The sequence below is a fragment of the Lissotriton vulgaris genome, chromosome 2_1 (genome assembly GCF_964263255.1).
Source record: "Lissotriton vulgaris chromosome 2_1, aLisVul1.2, whole genome shotgun sequence".
Lineage (NCBI taxonomy): Eukaryota > Metazoa > Chordata > Amphibia > Caudata > Salamandridae > Lissotriton > Lissotriton vulgaris.
Window position 1 is genome coordinate 1305242125 of NC_141687.1, and position 19789 is coordinate 1305261913.

At 41.2% G+C, this 19789-nt stretch overlaps 1 protein-coding gene across 1 annotated transcript in view; it reads left to right on the forward strand.

The window, feature by feature from the left end:
* Positions 1-19789, forward strand: part of SLC15A2 (solute carrier family 15 member 2) — a 483947-nt gene that overhangs the window by 279445 nt on the left and 184713 nt on the right. The window contains exons 13-14 of the mRNA XM_086957069.1: positions 8477-8509; positions 11486-11574. Coding sequence (XP_086813195.1) covers positions 8477-8509; positions 11486-11574 — 122 coding nt within the window. The remainder of the gene's footprint in view (positions 1-8476; positions 8510-11485; positions 11575-19789) is intronic.

Consider the following 19789-nt stretch of genomic DNA (forward strand, 5'->3'; position numbering starts at 1 on the left):
CTCACGCCGGCCGGGCTTTGCTCCGCTGAGGCGATTTGGAGGCTTCCCTTACTGGTTGGTTGTAGCGGCCAGGCTTTGCTCCGCCGAGTGACCTACCCCCACTGCTCTCCTGTCTGGCCGGGCTTTGCTCCGCTGGGCAGGACTATAAATCCCAGCAGTCCCACCCCAGGACGCCGCCACTGCTGTCATCAGCCTGCGCCAGATGGCGCTTAAAGATCAGTGCTCTTTCGAGGACCGTGTGCTGCTCTGAGAGGGTCTCACACCGGCCGGGCTTTGCTCCGCTGAGGCGATTTGGAGGCTACCCTTACTGGTTGGGTGTAGCGGCCAGGCTTCGCTCCGCCGAGCGACCTACCCCCACTGCTCTCCTGTCTGGCCGGGCTTTGCTCCGCTGGGCAGGACTACAAATTCCAGCAGCCCCACCCCAGGACGCCGCCACTGCTGTCATCAGCCTGCGCCAGGAGGCACTTAAAGATCAATGCTCTATCTTGTCCCGAGAGGACGCGCGCGGGACGCGCCGGGCTGAGCCCAGGCAGAGGGCGGGCCGTCTGTGGCCGTCCGTGGCAGAACGAGGCTGGGCTTGGCCTCAGACCTTTGCTCTTGGTTCTTTTTCTTCTCCCCTAGAACACTTCCAAACTGTGAGACTATCTATTTTGTACTTGTACTGTGGCCCCTGTTGACGCTTTTGAAGTTAAGGCAATCGTTTTGCAAGTAATAATACCCGTGTTGCCAAACTAAAGTGCTTTGATCCATAACCTAGGTATTCCAACATGTCGAAGCTTAGATCATCCAAAACACCACTAGTGACTAGCACTATGGATAATTACCTGGTAAAGGTAGTCAGTAAAATTAATAAAGAAAGGCGCCTTTCTCTAAACCGGGTAAGCCCTCCGGTCTCCCCAACAAGATTGCATGCCCCCTTGGTCTCACCGGCTCTGGATCGTAGTTGTAATGATGACTCGATCATTATTAGTACCAATGATATATCTCCAGAACATAGGCAGGATGAGAGGGGTAAATCCTTGGAAATATCATCTTCCTCCTCCCTGTTACCTTCCCCGAGGCCTTCACCTACACCCTCGCCTGCACGAAGAGTATTAAGGGCCTGTAGGAAGGTACCAGCTAAGCGGGGGGGAATAGGAAATCAAAAAGGCTGGAACCCAAACAACCGGTCAGGGGAGTATAGCTGAGACCATAAATAATGGTGAGATGAATAATCTGCTTCCTGCCCATATTGACCTGCTGGCAAGCCTAATTGAAGCAAAATTTGAACTTTTGCTAAAACCTCTTGTGGAAAAACTAGATCAGGTAACACAAGAGGTATCTAGACTGGGTGGTCTTCTGAACTCACACCTAACCATGACTAAAACACAGAAGTCTCTCAAGGTTGGAAATAATGCAAATAATGCAAATACTGATAATAAGGATGCAGGCAGTCTCGGCAACGGGGGGAACAGGGTCACAACAAGTACACAAACGGTACTAGCCACCCAACCCCCATTGGTACCAAACACCCAACCACCCCCAGTACCAGTAACTCAATCACTCCCTACAACTTCTAGCAACCTGACAGCTGTAGGTGGTGGGAACAATAAATGGAGGAGTGTGGCTAAGAGGAAAGCTCCAGTTAATCTTCCCCCGGAATGTGTACCATATACTGTTGTGCTAACTAATGTTCCTGAGGTGGATTCTTACCTCACTGACTCTAGGTTAGAAACACATGAGGCTTTGAAAAACAAATCGCTATCGTGGTTAAGCCGTAATTGCAGTTTTCCACTCGTCTTTTCTAATGATAAAATTTCTACTCAAAGAGTCAGTTGGATAGGAAACTCCAGAAAGAATACTAGGGGGGACTGCATTATTGTAAACTTTAAGCATCCACAGCACGTGGCCACAGTTTTACTTAGAGCAGCTTCCTTACCAGTTGGGGATAACATCGTATGTGCACGGCCCCTTGGTTTCTTCTATAATCATCTTAGTAACCCTGCGCTCTCTCAGCCTGATCAGTCCAAGTTTCCAGCTGTTCAACCTAGGCCGGGTTTTGTCTGTCCTCCGCAAAATGTATATCAACCACCAAATAGACTTGACCCATATTGTTATCGGTTGGCTAGGCCGTGCAATCAATTTGATTTTGATCAAGTCTTTCCCCTGGCAAATCGTTACACCCCCCTATCTTCATTGGAAGATAACGATTGACAGTCAAATGAACTGAGGACTAAAACCCAGCCACCACCCTCTAGCTTCAGAATTGCAACCAGGAACATTGCTGGTATTAAGGCTAAAGCAGGGAATGACACGTGGGTTAACATTTTAAAAACTTATGATATTATTGCTCTTCAAGAGACATGGGACCAGACAAACAGTTTCTCACTGGATGGTTATAGACACTTTTGCATCCCAGCAACTAGTAGTGCCGCAGGAAGAGCCAAGGGGGGCTTACTAAGCTTATTCAAACTTGATATAAAGGGCACACTATCTCAATGTATTTCAGGCTGCGAGAACTGTCTAATTGTGGAATTATCCATCCCCGATAAGAATAAGATTTTATTTATCAACTTTTATAATTCAAGTGCAAATGAGTGCACCAGTTATAATTTGGATGTACTGGAAAAATTCTTGTCAGTCTATAGTGTAAACGTGAATACTTTTGAAATAATATTCCTTGGGGATTTTAACATACATCCCTGCAACCTACCATGTGCAAGTCTAGAAGACGAAGGCCCCCCTTTTTCTTTACCTATGCACCTAGAACATTCTAAACAGGGGGAGGCCCTTGAAAACTTCCTGGCCAGATGGAACTTATACGAGTCGGGTTGCGGGGATGGGGGGTGCAGGTCTCCTACATTTAAGGGAATAGATGATGGTACTATTATTGATTATATTTTTATGTCTTCTTTTTTGTTGTGCAAAGTTTTAATATATAAAACGGAGGTCTCGGTCTTCAGTGATCATCACCCGGTGTTCATGGAGATAATGTCTACGGACATATTTTCAATGAAAACGGTGTCACACAAGGATGGACTAAATGTGACTGCAAAAGACCAAGGATGCAGGCTTAAATGGTCAAACATAGTCCCTGAAACCTCCCTAGTAGAGGTACTGGACAAAGTTGAGGACAAGGTGGCTGTATGTCTAGCAAACGAGACGCAAAATCAAGATGTGGTTTTTGCTTTTGACAATATCTGCAGGGAAATAAATAAAAGTTTACTTATAGGCTTAAGACAGAAGTCGCATTATGGCAAGAGATGGTTTAATAAAACAGGCTCTAAGGCACATGGGGACCTACTTAGGGCCCTGAAGGCAATACCCAAAGATCGAGCTCAAATAGCTCGCCTAAGATCTGCGTATAAGAAAGCTATCTCAGACAGAAAAAAAGAGGTAAAAGATGAAGCATGGGATCAACTACTTGCCCTGGATACCGTAAAAAATAGAGGCCTGTTCTGGAAAATAGTAAACCAACCGTTATTCTCGGGTGAAGAGAATTCCCCGCTTGAGGCTAACATTCCAGATGAGGGATGGATAAAACATTTTGGAAAAATATACTCTGACCCTCGCAATGAAACACAAAGGGGTGACATCCCTCTTAGAATGGAGGGTTCCACTGTAACCTTCGAGGTCTCGGAAGTGGAAAAAGCGATAGACCTGACCCTAAAAAATAAGGCTCCTGGCCCCAGCAGGGTCCCTGCAGATATATTTAAATGCGCACCGAAATTTCGGTCAAAGATTTTGTGTAATGTTTTTAATGTTTTAAACCAGGATAACATACCGGCCTCGTGGAAAAAATCGATCATCATCCCCGTCTTCAAGAAGGGAAATAGGCAGGACCCCTCTTGCTATAGACCCATTTCATTAATCGACTCCTCAGTAAAAATTCTGGGCCGGGTCATTTTGTTTAAATTGAATGAATGGGTAAATTAAAAAGGGGTTCTGTCAAATGTGCAATATGGGTTTAGACCAAAAAGGAATACCCTTGACCAATGTCTTAATTTACACCTGCTCCTGAATAAATACACCATGGCTAAGGAGGGGTCCATGTACCTGGGGTTCATGGACCTCTCGTCAACTTTTAACCTTGTAAATCGGTCAAAGCTGTGGGAAATTTTACTTAATATTGGTCTTGATAGGACCCTGGTTAACCTTCTGGCTGACTTACATTCTGGATTGTTAGCCTCCGTCATGGTCACCACGGAGGGCCGATGTACCACTCATTTTAACTCAGAAAGGGGGGTCAGGAAAGGGTGCATCCTGGCTCCCCTTCTTTTTACGATATATATAAACGCTTTAGAACCTGTACTAAAGGAGGCCACCCTTGACATCCCCTGTGTAGGAGAACTTGGAATACCAGTTCTCCTCTACGCGGATGACGCTGTCCTTCTTTCGCGGACCGGGGTTGGATTACAACGCCTGTTGGATGTTTTTGAGAATTGTATGGGTTCCTTGGACCTTAAAATCAATGCTAAGAAGTCCCAGATCATGATCATGGGAAAGTGTTCTAGGAAGAAGTATTCCAAAATATTCACCTGTGGAAAAGAAGAACTCTGCAGAGTTACTACATTCCCCTATTTGGGGATAACGGTTGATGAAAGAGGGAACTGGGGACCGCAGTTAAAAAATAGAAACATCTCCCTCGCAAGAACTACCTCTGCTCTTCAGGGTTTTTCCAAACGTTTGGGGGCAAGGCCTATAGAAGCTTTAATGAAAATTTACAAAGCTAAATGTCTTGCAGTGGCCACTTATGGCAGCTCAATCTGGGGATATCGTTCCCCGGATTGTCAGCAGATTACTGAAAATAAATTTTTAAGATCTGTCCTCTCAGTCCCACAGTCTATTCCGTCACTTACTATCCACTCCGAACTTGGGGAAGGCTTTATTTCAGATAGGATAAAAATGGCCCCTCTAATATCCTGGATGAAGACCTGGTTAAATCAGGAGATCCCACTGAATCATATTATTCTGAAAGATTGTCTAATCCTAGACAATAATAATAAGATTCAGTGGTTGACATACATTATATACAGTTTTGTCAAGCTAGAGAGACCAGAGCTCTTTTTCTATCCAGAGAAAATGACAACAAAGGACTTGCACTAATCAAGGGTGCAATGGGACACATGTTAAGTTTGGAAAGGGAAGAACTGGAGCTGAAAAAACCTACTGTGAGGGCTAATCTTCTTATTATTTCCAGTCAACCAGGACCTGAAATCTATCTTAAAATAGTAAACCGCACATATCATAGGTTTCTTTTAACCCGATTCCGTATTAACATGATCCATTTGAACCTTGGATATTTCCCTAACTGGAGTACCCCAGAAAATGCAACTCTGTGTTCCTGTGATAATTTTTCTACCCAGAACACAATGCATTTCCTGATGTTCTGTGGTCATTATACGGAATTAAGGTTAACATTTTTGGTCCCTATTTTAAAGGAGGCTGGGTTTCTGCAGGTTAGGCCTGCCCTTTTGTATCTGCAATTATTACAGACTCCTAGGATTATCTTCCATGTTGCTAGTTTTTTAGTGGGGGCAGTCAGGATTAGAAGCAAGAACATGAATGAGAACCCGTAAATTAATGGAAATGATCTGTGCTGAAATCTGGGATAACCATTCGCAATATGAAATAGCAGTTTGGGATAATTATAATGAAAGATCCATTTTTAATACTGAAAGATCCTTTTCAATTTTTTTAAATTTTTAAGAATTTTAAGGAGTTTTTAAATGTTTTGATAAATGTTTTGATACTTTCATTGTGTAAAATCAACTTTGTATAAATTAATTCTGTTTTTAGTCTGTACAATCATTGTAACTGTATTTCATGTTAATTCTGTATAGTACTATTGTCTTTTTATGATATTAATTTATCGCAATAAAGTATTCTGACTGACTGACTAACTTGTTTGCAAACAGTGGAAACGTCACTAGAAATGGATCACTGAAAAATATGCACAGATGTCTTTTTCACAAGCAACAATATACACTTTGGAAACGAGAAAATTCAGGCATTTTCCTCAATAAGTAACATGCTAATCACACGGAAGGTAAAACAACACTTTATAGTGCAAAGAAATGGTTGCACTATAAACATAACTGGATTGTATTTTTTTATCGCATGTAATGAACTGAAAGATGTTTGGGCTTAGTTGTTTAGATTTTCTATATGAGAGCAGAATTCATCATTCCAGATATCAGAACAAGACTAGGCAAAGCATATGTCCTCCCAGAATAGACAGCTGGCCAACACAGTGCGTTACTTGCAGCAACATGGCAGTTTTGGAAAATAATATAAAAATGTTTAGAGTGCTTAACCAAATCATCTTGAGCACCAGGCAAGTCATTTTAAATGATTTAGTTTACCAATGCATGCATATGCAGGTCTCTCAACAAGAGTAAATGGTGCATTGCATATTTCCATCAAAATATTAAAAATTTTATAATAAAATCGCCAAAATGGTTATGGTTTTATAACATTGCACTCTATATAGTTCCGACATATAAGGTGTTCCCTCCCAGGGCCAACGGCCCATAATGCCCTAATAATCACAAATATCAAAGCAGGATGGAGAAGCACTCCTATGACAGTGAATGACTGAAAAGTCCTCTGAAGAACATAATATCCCAGAGAGAGTCAAAAGACTTCAGGCATATTATCAAGAACGCCGTTAAAAATTATCGCCGGTTCAGCGGCAGCTAACGGCAATAATGGGCTTGATAATATGCCCTTGAGAATTCCAATAGAACTCCATGCTCTGGTGTGAACACGGGCCTCTATTGGAATTCTCAAGGCCATATTATCAAGCCCATTATCGGCGCTTTAGCTGCAGTTTTAACGACGTTCTTGATATTATGCCCCATAGTTACTTAGAATTTCAATCATTAAATGCAAGCATCACAAGACACGTGTAGTAAGGCTGTTCATTCTTTATTTCTTTGCTTCAACTTTAAATATTAGACAAGGACACAGTATACGCAGTACATCCTGAAACATTGGGACTCCTTCAGGGCTGTTAAAAAACGTATAATACAAATGTAAGCCATACAAACAATACAGACACAAGCTGCAAATTATAAACGTATGTACACAGCAAAGAGGAATAACAGATACGAAGTTCAAAGCAACATTAAAGAGACATTGCACAAAAAACATTCAAAACTAACACTAGTACGTTTGAGAATACCTCAAACAGAAACACTGAATTGCACTTGAGCATCTTCAATATTGTCACATGTTGCTCTGGGTTTAACCAGAAAACGCAAATAAAACAAACCTCAAAATTTACTGCAATTGTATGTCAAAAGGATTAAAGAAAACATTTCGTCATAGACTTGCAACTTAGTAGCTGAACACATCAGCAATCTAAATGAGCACTAGAAACTCTGAAATAGTAATGAATTAATAAAATACTTATTCTTTCAAAAGAGAACAAAGCATGTAATGAAACAATAAAGATACACTTCACCCGTTCCTCACAAAGGATATCCTCCCACAATAAAATATAGTTCAGGGATAGTGTAGTCGAGAGGCAGCTAGCAATTAACCCAATTGTGTAAATTTTTTTTAAAGGAATTCTTCCACGAATTGCTCAATGTACGTTCTCTCGAGAAAAGCGGAGTTGTGTATCATAAAAGCACATGTGCCCAGTGATGTTTCATAAATCTCAATGTATTATGGTAACAAACAACTAACAATTAATACAAGGGGGAATGAGAAAGAAAAATAAGCCTATAAAATAAACTCAAAATTGATGAGGATAGGCGGAAGTGAGGAAGAGAATCGGAGACAGGGTTTAGGTTACTAGTTCTGGTTCTTGGTATGAACTAGAGCAGTGTTTAATTTTATCCAGTTGGTTCCGGTGCTCGGCACCAGCACTCAATTGTCACACTCACACATAGTAGCACAGTTTGTCTAATTTATGGATGAGGACAACAGCAGTTGTTTATTAATTTATTATGCATTACAAATAACTAATACTGGCTGCCCTAGCCATTCTTATAGCTTTGGATGGCATGGTATAGTCTGATTTGTTTCACTTGTAGGAGTGTGATTGTTAGTATTTTTTTTGGTACTGTCATTGGAAACACTGGCAGGAGCAATAGATGGTGGAAGCTACGTTGTTCCTGACGAGGGCCCTGGCACTTATTTTTTTTTTACAAATGAGGCACTGGACAGGAGGAGCTTTGGCTATAACGCTATGTTCTGAGTAAGGCGGTGGGACAGAGACTTAAGACGCGGCATACTGTTGTAGGCACCTTTAAAAGCTGCAATGTGAAATTTTAATGCTCTACTCAGTAAGATGGGAACGATCGGCTGTAATCTGGAAAAATATTCTGTGACAAAATTATAACATACAACTGAAACAGAAATATATGTTGATGTATTTTAATGTATTAACAATCATTTTAAGTGGGACCTTCTTCAGGCCATAGCTGTCCTCCAGTTGAATGTTTGCTAACTGTTTACTAATAAAAATGTTGTGTTTATATTACAGAAAGGATTTGTCATCAAACCAGACCAAATGCAGGTAATATTAAGCAGGGGGCTAGTTCTCAATAATATTTCCCTATGTGGTATACATTTCGTCCATCTACCCTTCTTTTAGCTCTATTTCCAAAACTTTTTTCATGCACAACAGGCATCATGCAATGAGAAACTCAATGGTCATATTAAATATATATTTGACATGGACCTAAATTGGTAGGGTGGCCGTGGGTGGGGAGGATGCCGGGTTGGGGAGAGGGGGAGAAATAAATTAGAAGAACTGTTTTTTTTAAACTCACCTGCTGCCCCGCTCCGCTCCGGCTGATGCATGGGATGGTGATGAAGGGGATGGGCCATCATGGCACTGGCTCCACACCCAATCAAGGCGCTGCTCTTACAAGAGAGAAGTGCCAGGCTTGGTCTGAGCAGCCTTGTTTGCTGCTCAGACGGTGCATTGGAGTCTGTGGTGTTTCTCCAGCCTGGCTGTGTAACACAGTCAGGTTGGAGAAACATAAGTGCACATGTGTGTTTGGCCAGCCACGGACAGGCGGACAAACACACATGCGCACTTATGAGTGCACTTTACTCTTCCCTAACATGCCCGACCCTGCCCTATAATTTGTATTGTGTGCCTCAGACAGCATAAATAAAATGATAATAACATTGCGTTATTATCATTTTATTTATTGTCTGCAGACAAGGACTGTGGGGCAACGCCTCTCCCCATGACGGAGGAGTCGCCCCTGTACAGCTCATCGCCTTATTTTCGAAAGTGGAGTAAAAATGGCACATATTTGAACTGCATATTTCATGGCATAATACATATTCAGTGTCTCAGGCTGTCTGTAAGATTGTTGTAAACTTTGCCTAATCAGAGCAGCTTTTATATTATCAAATTTGCATAGTATAATAAATAGCCTGTTTGAATTAATATTTAATTGGGCCTTTTTACAGAAATGCATTTGGGTACATGAATGTACACAAATAGACAATCTTCCTGGAGCTTGCCAGGTCCAGGCTGTCAGTAGGCTCCTGATTCCCTCTAGCCTGGATATGCAATGAAGGCCAGGTCCGTACCAGGTAAGTACAAAAGCAATGGTCAGAGACTATCGATTAAGTGTGACAACAAATGTGATATACTCATTCAGTTATAAGGGAAAGCAAAAAGCTAAATCCAAAGTGTGCTTCTATTTTTATTCATTACGTTAGCACATTGTTGATTGAATACCCAATTCAAGTCATTGGGTACCAGAATTATGTAGAGTATCTTATTATACAAAAATACACATTACAATATTCAATTCCTTCATTGAATCACACAATTCTCTTATGGCACAAATCTCAATTGGTTATATGAAATTTACAAGGAGAAAGCCACACAATTGATACCAAGTCATAGTATTTCAATGCGCTCGAAGTGACAAGAAAAAGGGAAAGTTTAGATGGGATGGGTGTGATGGGAAAAGGTGAGGACCAGGTAAAGGTAGTTGTGACCTTAAAACAATCACAGTGCTGTAAAATACATCCTTTACAGTCTAGATAACGATCTGTAGTTCCAAAAAGCTCATTAGCATAGGGTCCGTTTTGCTCCGTTAGTTGTTCCTATGCGTAGAGAGTAAATATAGTCTGGTCTACGTTTCGACCCCCTGGATGAAGGGTAAATTAATTCCTCAGACTGGGGTCTTCTTCAGGACAATGAAAAACAGGAGCGCCTATAAATGATAATTATAAAATGAATGTATCGGAGCAAAACGGACCCTATGCGGCTTTCTCCTTGTAAATTTCATATAACCAATTGAGATTTGTGCCATAAGAGAATTGTGTGATTCAATGAAGGAATTGAATATTGTAATGTGTATTTTTGTATAATAAGATACTCTACATAATTCTGGTACCCAATGACTTGAATTGGGTATTCAATCAACAATGTGCTAACGTAATGAATAAAAATAGAAGCACACTTTGGATTTAGCTTTTTGCTTTTCCCTTATAACTGAATGAGTATATCACATTTGTTGTCACACTTAATCGATAGTCTCTGACCATTGCTTTTGTACTTACCTTTACTGACCCAGGTCAGAGAGTTCTTAGGGTATACCCCATTGCAACTCAACAGGTCCGTACCAGGGGCCGCCTTAGCCCTCAGGATTGGGAGTCTGCTCCCATCCTCTCATACGATAAGAATTGTAACTTTATATAACTATATATTTATTGACACCGAGTTTCCAAATGGAATGTTAGTGTTGCCCTACCACATTTGTTTCTTTAATGTATACATAGTTAGGTTATCTTATTCATTAGAAACAATAACACTCTTTGCAAACGATATGTGTATAGGTGTGGGAGCCAACACAAGCAGAGGAAACTCAGCCATATGGTCTGGTGATTGCTTAAGGAAGTGAGAGCGTTTACTCTGCTGGGATTGCTTGCTATATCTACTTGGTTTAATGAGTATTGAGTGGACTGGCACCATTTAAAAAAGCTGAGATAAGAGATGCCTGCAGACCGAAGATTACTTTGCCAAAAAACGGAAACACAGGTCATTCATAAACTACCATTGAGGATCACAAATCGTATTCTGGTAATTTATGCATTCACTCATAAATGGTAGTTTAGCTTGGCATAAAATGTACATAAACACAAAAAGCTAAAAAAGCTATTGTTTAACAACTTGAACAGGAATGCATATATTTACTCTAAAGTATGCTGAGTTTCCATCCATTCTTCAGGTTTACTATATTTTGGGAAAATAGCTATTTTGTTTAAATTTTGTCCAGCAGTTATTTTGGTTTCATTAGCATCATATGGTTGTAAATAATTTGATGTGTTGCTCCCACATTACAGTTTCTGTATCACTTTCAAATTTGCCTCTACTTCTACAGGTATATATTCCCCTAAGGGAAGGCTCCTCTCACTGTCCTTTGACATTAATTTAAAAGACCAAATCTGGCATCTTTGATTTATGAGAGGGATGGCATGTACCTTTTCTACTAACATGATCTTATTTTTTATTTTACAGACTCTTAATCCCCTCCTTATTCTGATACTCATCCCCGTTTTTGATCTTGGTATCTATCCACTCGTTAAGATGTGCAAAATCAATTTAAAGTGAGTATATTTCTAACATTTGGAATTGTTTGTTTCCAATCCACCTACATTTTACTGCACTCATCGAATCAAGAGCTGCAGGTAAATTAAGTGGTAAATTGATCCTAATACATGTTGAAAATCTGCAAGTTGGACACATTTCCACAGCCATAGGTGTAAAAAGGAGCAGCAAAAGTAGATTTATTTGAACAGGTTCGATTGGAAATGTTTAAACATCTTATTGCTCTTAGGTTTCCCAAGTTCATGTTAGAACAGCTTATCCAGGCCAGGTTTTCTTCTTCACATTCTAGTACTTGAAGCCCTCACTTTAAAATATCACAATAGGATAAACAGAACTACAAGTGTCATAGATCAGAGGAAAAAGTGTGGATAAATGATATGAGTTTCAACATGGGAAACTTGAGAGCTTAAGTACAGGCAAAGTTGTAGATTTGTGGTCATTCAAAAACATTTGTTTGCTTTTTCCACCATAATTGTGCAATACATTTTTTGCAAAAGAAACTAGAGCTAATTTGTAAATTATGCGTCAAAGAAGCCTAAACACAACTACAATTCCATAGAAAAAGGGATTTCTCCTAGACAAATATTGCATAACCTTAAACATGTGGATTGTCTATTCATGGACAACCAGAGACTTGCAAGTTCACCTGGAAATATATGTTTGTCACAGATTTCGTATATACTTTGTGATATTTTGTTCATCCCAAATATTAAGTAAATCTAAGTAAGCAGTTAGCTGCATCATAACTTGCAAGCATGATCAAGATCTCCAGGGCGCAATTTAAAGTTTGCATCAGGAAACAGGAAGGGGAAGAGAAAATGTAATACACTTTCTTGCTCTACTGTCATCATGAGGCACACAGTTTTCAGTGTTGGCTATAGTCTCTTAAGTATATGAAAAACGATACCAAACAAAGGTTCAAGGAATTCTTTAAAGGTAATTGCTTCTGTGCATTGCGCTACAACATCTTACTTATCTGCAACATATCTATTTCTTACCTTATCCTTGAGACTTAAAACTCTATAGGTGACTTTAAAATGTATCACATGAACTTCATATACAAATTGCATAACACAAGCCTGGATCGTAAAGTTTTAAAAATTCTAGTCAAAAACAGAAGTGCCAATACCAATTTTATTGCCACAATAACAGAACAGTAAGCTTTCAAACATTTTAACTGCCTGTATCATAACCTTTTTCCTGCTTACATAGAATAAGCACTCTTTATAAATTGTATTCTTCTCCAATTTGCACCTTGTCCTAGAAATAGCATATATCACTTTTATCAGCCTAGGAACAAAAACAGAACATGAGACATTTACCAGTGTGATCATCTTGGTAAAAAGGTTTGTTGACAATCCTCATCATCAAAACTTACATTAGGAGGAATAATCTAAGCCTCTATGTTTTTAATAAAATCCTATTACGTTAACCTTAAAACCTTGAAAATCTCTATTTTATAGCAAGACCAAGGCTCTGTTTATGTGCAAGTTCAAATCTCTTGCACTGTCAATTGGTTTACAATAAAATGTTTCAAAAGTTGTAACAAGATCAGTGTGCAGACTTTAAGATATCCAGCCTTTGACTCATTACATCAACTTTCAAAGCCTATGGACCTCATACTGAATGCATTCCAACCACAGTCATGTCAATTCCTGCTTCACTCATTACACCTGTGGCCCATCTTGCAATAGAATGTGAAATCCACAGTTGACTGGACCAATGCGTTCTTACTTCCCTTCCTCGCAACTCTCATTCCTTCTCACATCTCATCACATATAACGTTAGTTGACCATGGGACTCTGAGTATCCTATCACCCTATAGAGAGTTTTTGTTCATCAAGTCACTTTGAGGACAACTACATTTGATGAAAGAAGTATATTATTCTCATCCAGATTTCTTACATATGAACCCATTCTGGCCACACTCGAAGGAAAACATCCAATGTTGTTGCCTCTGGATCTGGTCTCTAGTTGAAAAACTTCTCTATCTGTCTTGTAATCCTTGATGGAAACAAATCTAGGACAGACAGATACAATCGCTTGAATCTCTAAAATACTTCAAATTCCAATTGACCACTACATTAAGGGGCCCTGTAACGTACTGGGCCTTGCCCATGATTTATTGATCTAAACAAAAATTCCAGAACATATTTGCCAACTTTCTTAACCTCTTCATGATCACAACTTCTTCCCATAAAGTGACATATCAAACACTCAAAATGCTCTCCATTCTCAATAACACTAACCTTTTCCTTCTTTTCACCAGACTCCTTAGTGTAAATTAACCTGCCAATCAGTTTCTGTCAGTTTAAATGCACCTCCCCCCCATGTGTTCATTTCCCTTCAGTTGTCTTTAAACCACTTTTTGCGCCACAACCTTGTAAACTGGCATTGGACTCTACCACTACCTCCACTTTGTGTTAGAAAATAGGTCTCCCATGCCATGCCTTCATGTTTGTCAACCCCCATCTAATATCTTCCTTTGCCTCAATATTCAATTGCACCTGATGATGAAATCAAAATACTTTCTTGAGATAGCTCTCATTCAATTTATGTAATGACTAATAGTATAAAGGACCTGGGAAGATTGACTGAATTGTAGATCAAGATTGTGATGAATGTTTTCAACTTTCACAAATATGGTCCAGTTTCAGAAACCTTAAACACTCTAGGAAAATGCAGATTGAGCCAATTTACCAACTTGTGTCAGGAAATCTGGTGGACTGTAAGCTACTAGTCATTAGTTGAGGATGGTGTTTTCTGGGCAATGATGAGTCCTGTGAGCTTATGCATTATTTACGTATTACTGAGATCTAAAACTCTTTTCACAATGAATCCACACTATATATTAAATAAATATTTAAATGAATGCCTCAATTTAGTGAAGAATATGTGAGTGGATGTAACTGTAAAAATAAATACAACAGTTGTAATGAAAACGATTAATAAACAAAATATTCAAATATTTGCAACAGGGTGTAGTATTCAAGTATTCATTACATTTAATGATGAAATCAGCCTTTTGGTACCAACCACACCCTCTAGTTCATAGCTAAACTTTATTAACAGCAAACATACTTTTCTGAGTTTCTTAGATGCCTCTAGCCCAAATACTTTAACTGGACAACAGAATTCTTAGTTAGCTTCCTTACTTGTAGAAGATTGTTCTCTGTCTTAGTAATGGCTTTCCCCATCATAAGAGCCTGGCCCAGAGGAGCTGGTGGCCTTCACTAGGGATGTTTACATCACAGCTCACACAAACCTCTCAGGAAGTTGAAGATGCCTCTCTGCCAGACTTAAATACACTTTTCAGTTTTTTTTAAAGACCACACCAAGTGATAAATGAAGTAACATGCAAGAATTAGCACACAAATTATGTTACACTTTCACTGAATTCTATCACATATTATAAATCATTTACAAATCTTGGTATGCATTTTGTATTAATTATAACACAATAATATAATGGCAATCTTAACAAAGCATATTCAAAGAACAAATGTTCTTTAAGTTGGGAGGCTTTTTTTCATATCTTTAATCTCTTTTATTCATCCAAATTCAGTTACAAATTTCACACCCAATCACTTCATTGGCAGCCAATGCATTTTGTCCACAGTTTTACTCATTCAAGGCAAATATTTGAATATAGCTTTTAGACAGAGGCGGGTTGGTGAAGTCTGAGAGTGGTGAGGTTGAGATGGGGCAAAACATTTTCTGGAGGTCCGTGGCGATTTACTGTGTATATTTAATGAGGTTAAATTAGTTCTCGGGCTGATTTACGGAACTGAGTAACGCATGTAGGGGCCAAGCAAAGTTCTTTTCATTTTAACGACAGAGTGCAGTGTTTACAAGATATATTTTGTGAATTGGGGAGATCAACTCTGGCTCTCTCATAGGCCTTGCAAAAAAGTGCCACATGCAGGCAAGTCTGCAACATTTAAAGAGCACACTCTCTTGGCGTTTCCATGAATAAATTCAAAATCCGTGGGAGTTCAAGACTTTTTACACATCGGCATGCTCCCATCTCTCACGATAAGGCCCTACACTTACCCCAGTTATAGAACAAAACCATAATAAAGACAAAAGAAAATTGACTGGGCTCCATAACTGGAGGAGCTTGAAACACTAGAGTTTACACTACCCTTTGATTTAGTCAAGGTGAGGCAAGATTTGCTGCTCTAGTTTTCACAAGGGCAAATAAAGCACACTTTTTTACTGTTTGCTCAATTAAACAAACTTAAAATACCTTCAGGCACACTTTATCCAAGTGAAAGGCCAGATATTCTTTGTAATTTAAATGGTTTCTGCAGTGTTCCTAGCCATCACTACATGGCCTACTGCCTGGTTGCAAGAAAAAAAGGCACTTTTCATTCCAGGGAATAAGAATGTATTAGAGTGCTTTGCATGAGCACCAGTTATGTTACACAAAGACACATTCATCTATTTTTAGGCACTGGGAGATTTAGATTAGGTGATTTGCCCAGGATCACAGGAGGTTGAGCTGACACCGCGACACAAACCTGGTTCTCCTGCTTGTAATTTAGTCTCACACACACAATTTATAATTAGCACCCTGAAACACAAACAGCATTAGCCAACAGCCACATAGCCTAACACTGCTCATGGTGGCATACCATAGAAACATTTAAACATAGAAAATCAAAAAAACTGAGTTTTGTTTTATGTTGTTGCCCGTTGCTTCTCTGACTTGGAGCACGCTTGAAATTTTGGCTTGCCTGCACATTTTCAGTTGGCGAGGGGCTCATGAGGTAATGAGAGGAGGGGTCTTGCCTGCAGAGCCCCCTCATGTGCAAAGCTGTTAATGGTTGCAATGTGCATAAAGAGGAAAGAAATAGCAAGAGCAGAAATGGCCAATTACCGCATGGCTTTATGATAAAACTGTACAGTGGTTGGTCATGCTCCCCCTCAAGTTACCTAGTGCGCCAGAGCCAATCCAGATGCTTCCCTCATAAGAGTAGCACCTGGATTTGGTTGGGCAAGTACACTCAGCGCTCACTAGGAAGCTGAGGGACCACGGCTATGATTCCCCTCGGCTTCCTAATTGCGCTGGTGGAGCGGGTGCTCCAGGGCTCATGTCAGGTTGGCCACAGAAAAGTAGCCGTCCAACCTGACATGCGCAGTTAGTGTGGACTAGAGTAGGGACTCAGGTTAGCCAAAGGGGGCTTGGCTAGTTTCTACTGCTGCCTTTTACTTTGAAGCTCCACCCCTGCAGGCCCGCGTTCACTGCCCTGCCAACTGAAGATTCAAGAAGGTAAGTGCTTGGCCGCAGCGTGGCTGAAAAAAATGGATGACGTGGCCATTTTGTACTTAATTTATTAAACATATCCTTATATTTATTATGGGTGTCTGGGGGCATATAAATATGGTGAGGCAATGCCCCCACCCTAATAATGGACCGCCTCTGCTTTTAGATCATTCATTGTCATAGGACGTTTCTGTAGTTGATCATGTCCATAATCTGCAAATATATATGGGCTTTTAGTATCCAAATTTCAACATGGGTGGCATCTCACTGCAATGTTTGTTTGATCTGGCAAAGTTGGTTGCAGCCATTCAGTAAGAATACTTATTTTAGGCTCACGGATCTGCAGAGATCCTCAGAAACTCAGCAGAAATTTACAATCGAAAAGTGTCCCTAACTAGAATTTTATATATATATATATTGATATATATAACATATATATTACCTACTGGCGGTCGCCAGTAGGTAGTTATAGTTAGGACCATGTTTCCATTTAAAAAGCGTTTTTTCTTTTACCAATATCTTTGGCACCGTTTGACCAATCTTCATGAAATTTTCAAAACTAATGGTTCACTCAGGTCAGTTTTTGTCTTGAAAGTTTTGGGGTTATTTATCAAGCAAGGGCCAAGAAAAAAGGGGGTCCCAAAATGAGTATTCCCCAAGTTTATTTCCAGAGGAACTTTGGACAGGGCAACAGCCCAAACTGCTGAACGGAATTACACCAAATTTGGCAAGAGTTGTAGCTCTTGGGTCAGAAAGCGCCCTTTTTTAAATGGTGTAAATCCAATGAGTAGATGCTGAGAAATAAAAAAAAAATATCGATATCTGAGCACCGAGGAGGATTTGCGACTCCTCCCGAGCTTCATTTTTATTGGCTGCCAACATCCGAGTCACATGAAAACAATAAAAAAAGATGGAAAACAAGAAAAGGGGGCAGGGAGGAAGCACCCTGACCCCCTAGGCCTGCTCAGGGCCGCTGGGTGCGCGAATGTGGCCAAAAAAGATTTAAATAGCGAAGCGTTTCTATAAGTCTTTGGGTGGGCCAGGTGCCGGTGGCAATGTGTAATTATGTAGCGGGGGCCTGCGGCGGCTTGCAGCCCCTGGGCTTTTTAAAAAAATGCATGCAGGGACCTCCTGCCCCCCCCCCACACTGCGGAAGGGACCGTCACATCCCCGGGGCATTGGTATTTTATGGCTGGGGCCTTGTGGGCCCCCAAGCCCCAGAGACCGCCACCTCCCTGGGGCTCCATAGACATTAAAGAGTGTGGGGGGCTCCTGCCCCTCCCCACACTGCCCCGGGGACCACCACCTCCCTGGGGCACTGATTATTCAAATACGGGGGTCCTTTGCAGACCCCCGGGACCCAGAGTCCACCACCTCCCAAGACTTTAATTATGAGGGGAGCCTAAACAGGAATGGCTTCATTCCTGTTTAAAAAAATAAAATAAAAAAGCAAACAACTGCTCAGACCCTGGGGGATGGGGTCCCCAGGGCCAAAAATAATCAAGGGAACGGGGCCACACAGCCCCCCTTCCAAAAGACAAATGTAAAAAAAGCTGGTGTCTTGTAGGAGGGCCAACTAGCCCCCAGGTACCTTCAGTAAGCCCCACACAGTAGGATTGCTGAAAGGTGGTCCGAGGCCATTCCCCTTTTACACCACTCTGCAAATGTGCCTCTTGGTGCACTGCTGGTGGGGCAATGAGGTCCTCTTGTGACCTGAGGACCTCAGGACTAAAGTGAACTTCATCCCATGAGCAGCAGGGCACAAGGAGGTGCGTTAGCAGAGTGGTGTACAAAGGGGTGTGGCCTCAGACCGCTCTCAGCAATCCAGCTGTGTGGGGCTTACTGGAGGTACCTGGTGGCTAGTTGGCCCCCGGGACCCTCAGATTCAAGGGGACCTAATTCCCCAACCCAGAACATGTCAGGAGGCGTGTTTGCAGAGTGGTTTAGAAAGGGGTGTTACACCTGGCAAAGCTTGCCAAGATTACCCCTGACTTTTTGCCTTTGCCTCCTGTGAAGTTAGATGCTGTAGGTACTTGCCACTGCTAATCAGTGTGCAAGTGTAGATGTTCCCTGTATAAATTGTAGTGGTGTTTGGTTGTCTCTGAATGGTATGTTTGCCCTACTAGCAAGATCCCTAAGTGATGTGCACTGTGTGTGCCAGAATTAGTATGAAAGAAATGCGCAGAGAGGGAACACAGGTCTTCAGTGTAGGGCCTGCGCGCATTATGCTAAATTAACATGTTGTCCCGACAAGTGCTACCACTTGTCAGGCCTTACTTTACCTTTTGCATACACATGGGGTGCCCCTGTAGGACGTCCTGGGTAACCTCTTGGCAGGGTGCAGTGTAGGTAAAAGGTAGTACCTGTGCCAGTGTGTGTGCTAGGCCCTGACAGCGGAAAATGCTCCATTTCATTTTCCCTGGTGAAAGGCCATCCTGCCCATAGGACAAAATGGGGGAGGGTGGGTGTAGTATTGTTAGCCTAGTTTCCCAAGAATTGGAAATGGAACAGTGAAGTTTGGAATGTCTGAACTCACAGCGTCATAATGCATCTTTTTGGGCAGATGGTTTTGTCACTGTGTGCCCAGAAACCACTGTTTGATGGCAGAGTTTGTGCTTTAGACCATTTTGTGTGTCTCAGCAGAATGTGAATTGCCTGCCTGGATCTGGGAGAGGTGAGAAAGGCTGAGGGAGGTCGCGCCCCATGGGAGGGGTGGAGATGGCGCCAGGCTGACCTGGAGCGGGGAGAAGGAGAAGCTCTGCGACGTGAAGAGGCCTGGGTCAGAGCCATAAAACAATAGACCCATCGCCCTCTTAGTGATTAAAGATCTAGGCCCCAAGTATCAAAGAGAGGATGGTGACACTGAGCGAGAGATACGCAAGACTGATTTAGGGTGGGGTCAGGACCCCAGAGCACATTGAAACTTCAAAGACAATGAGGGGTAT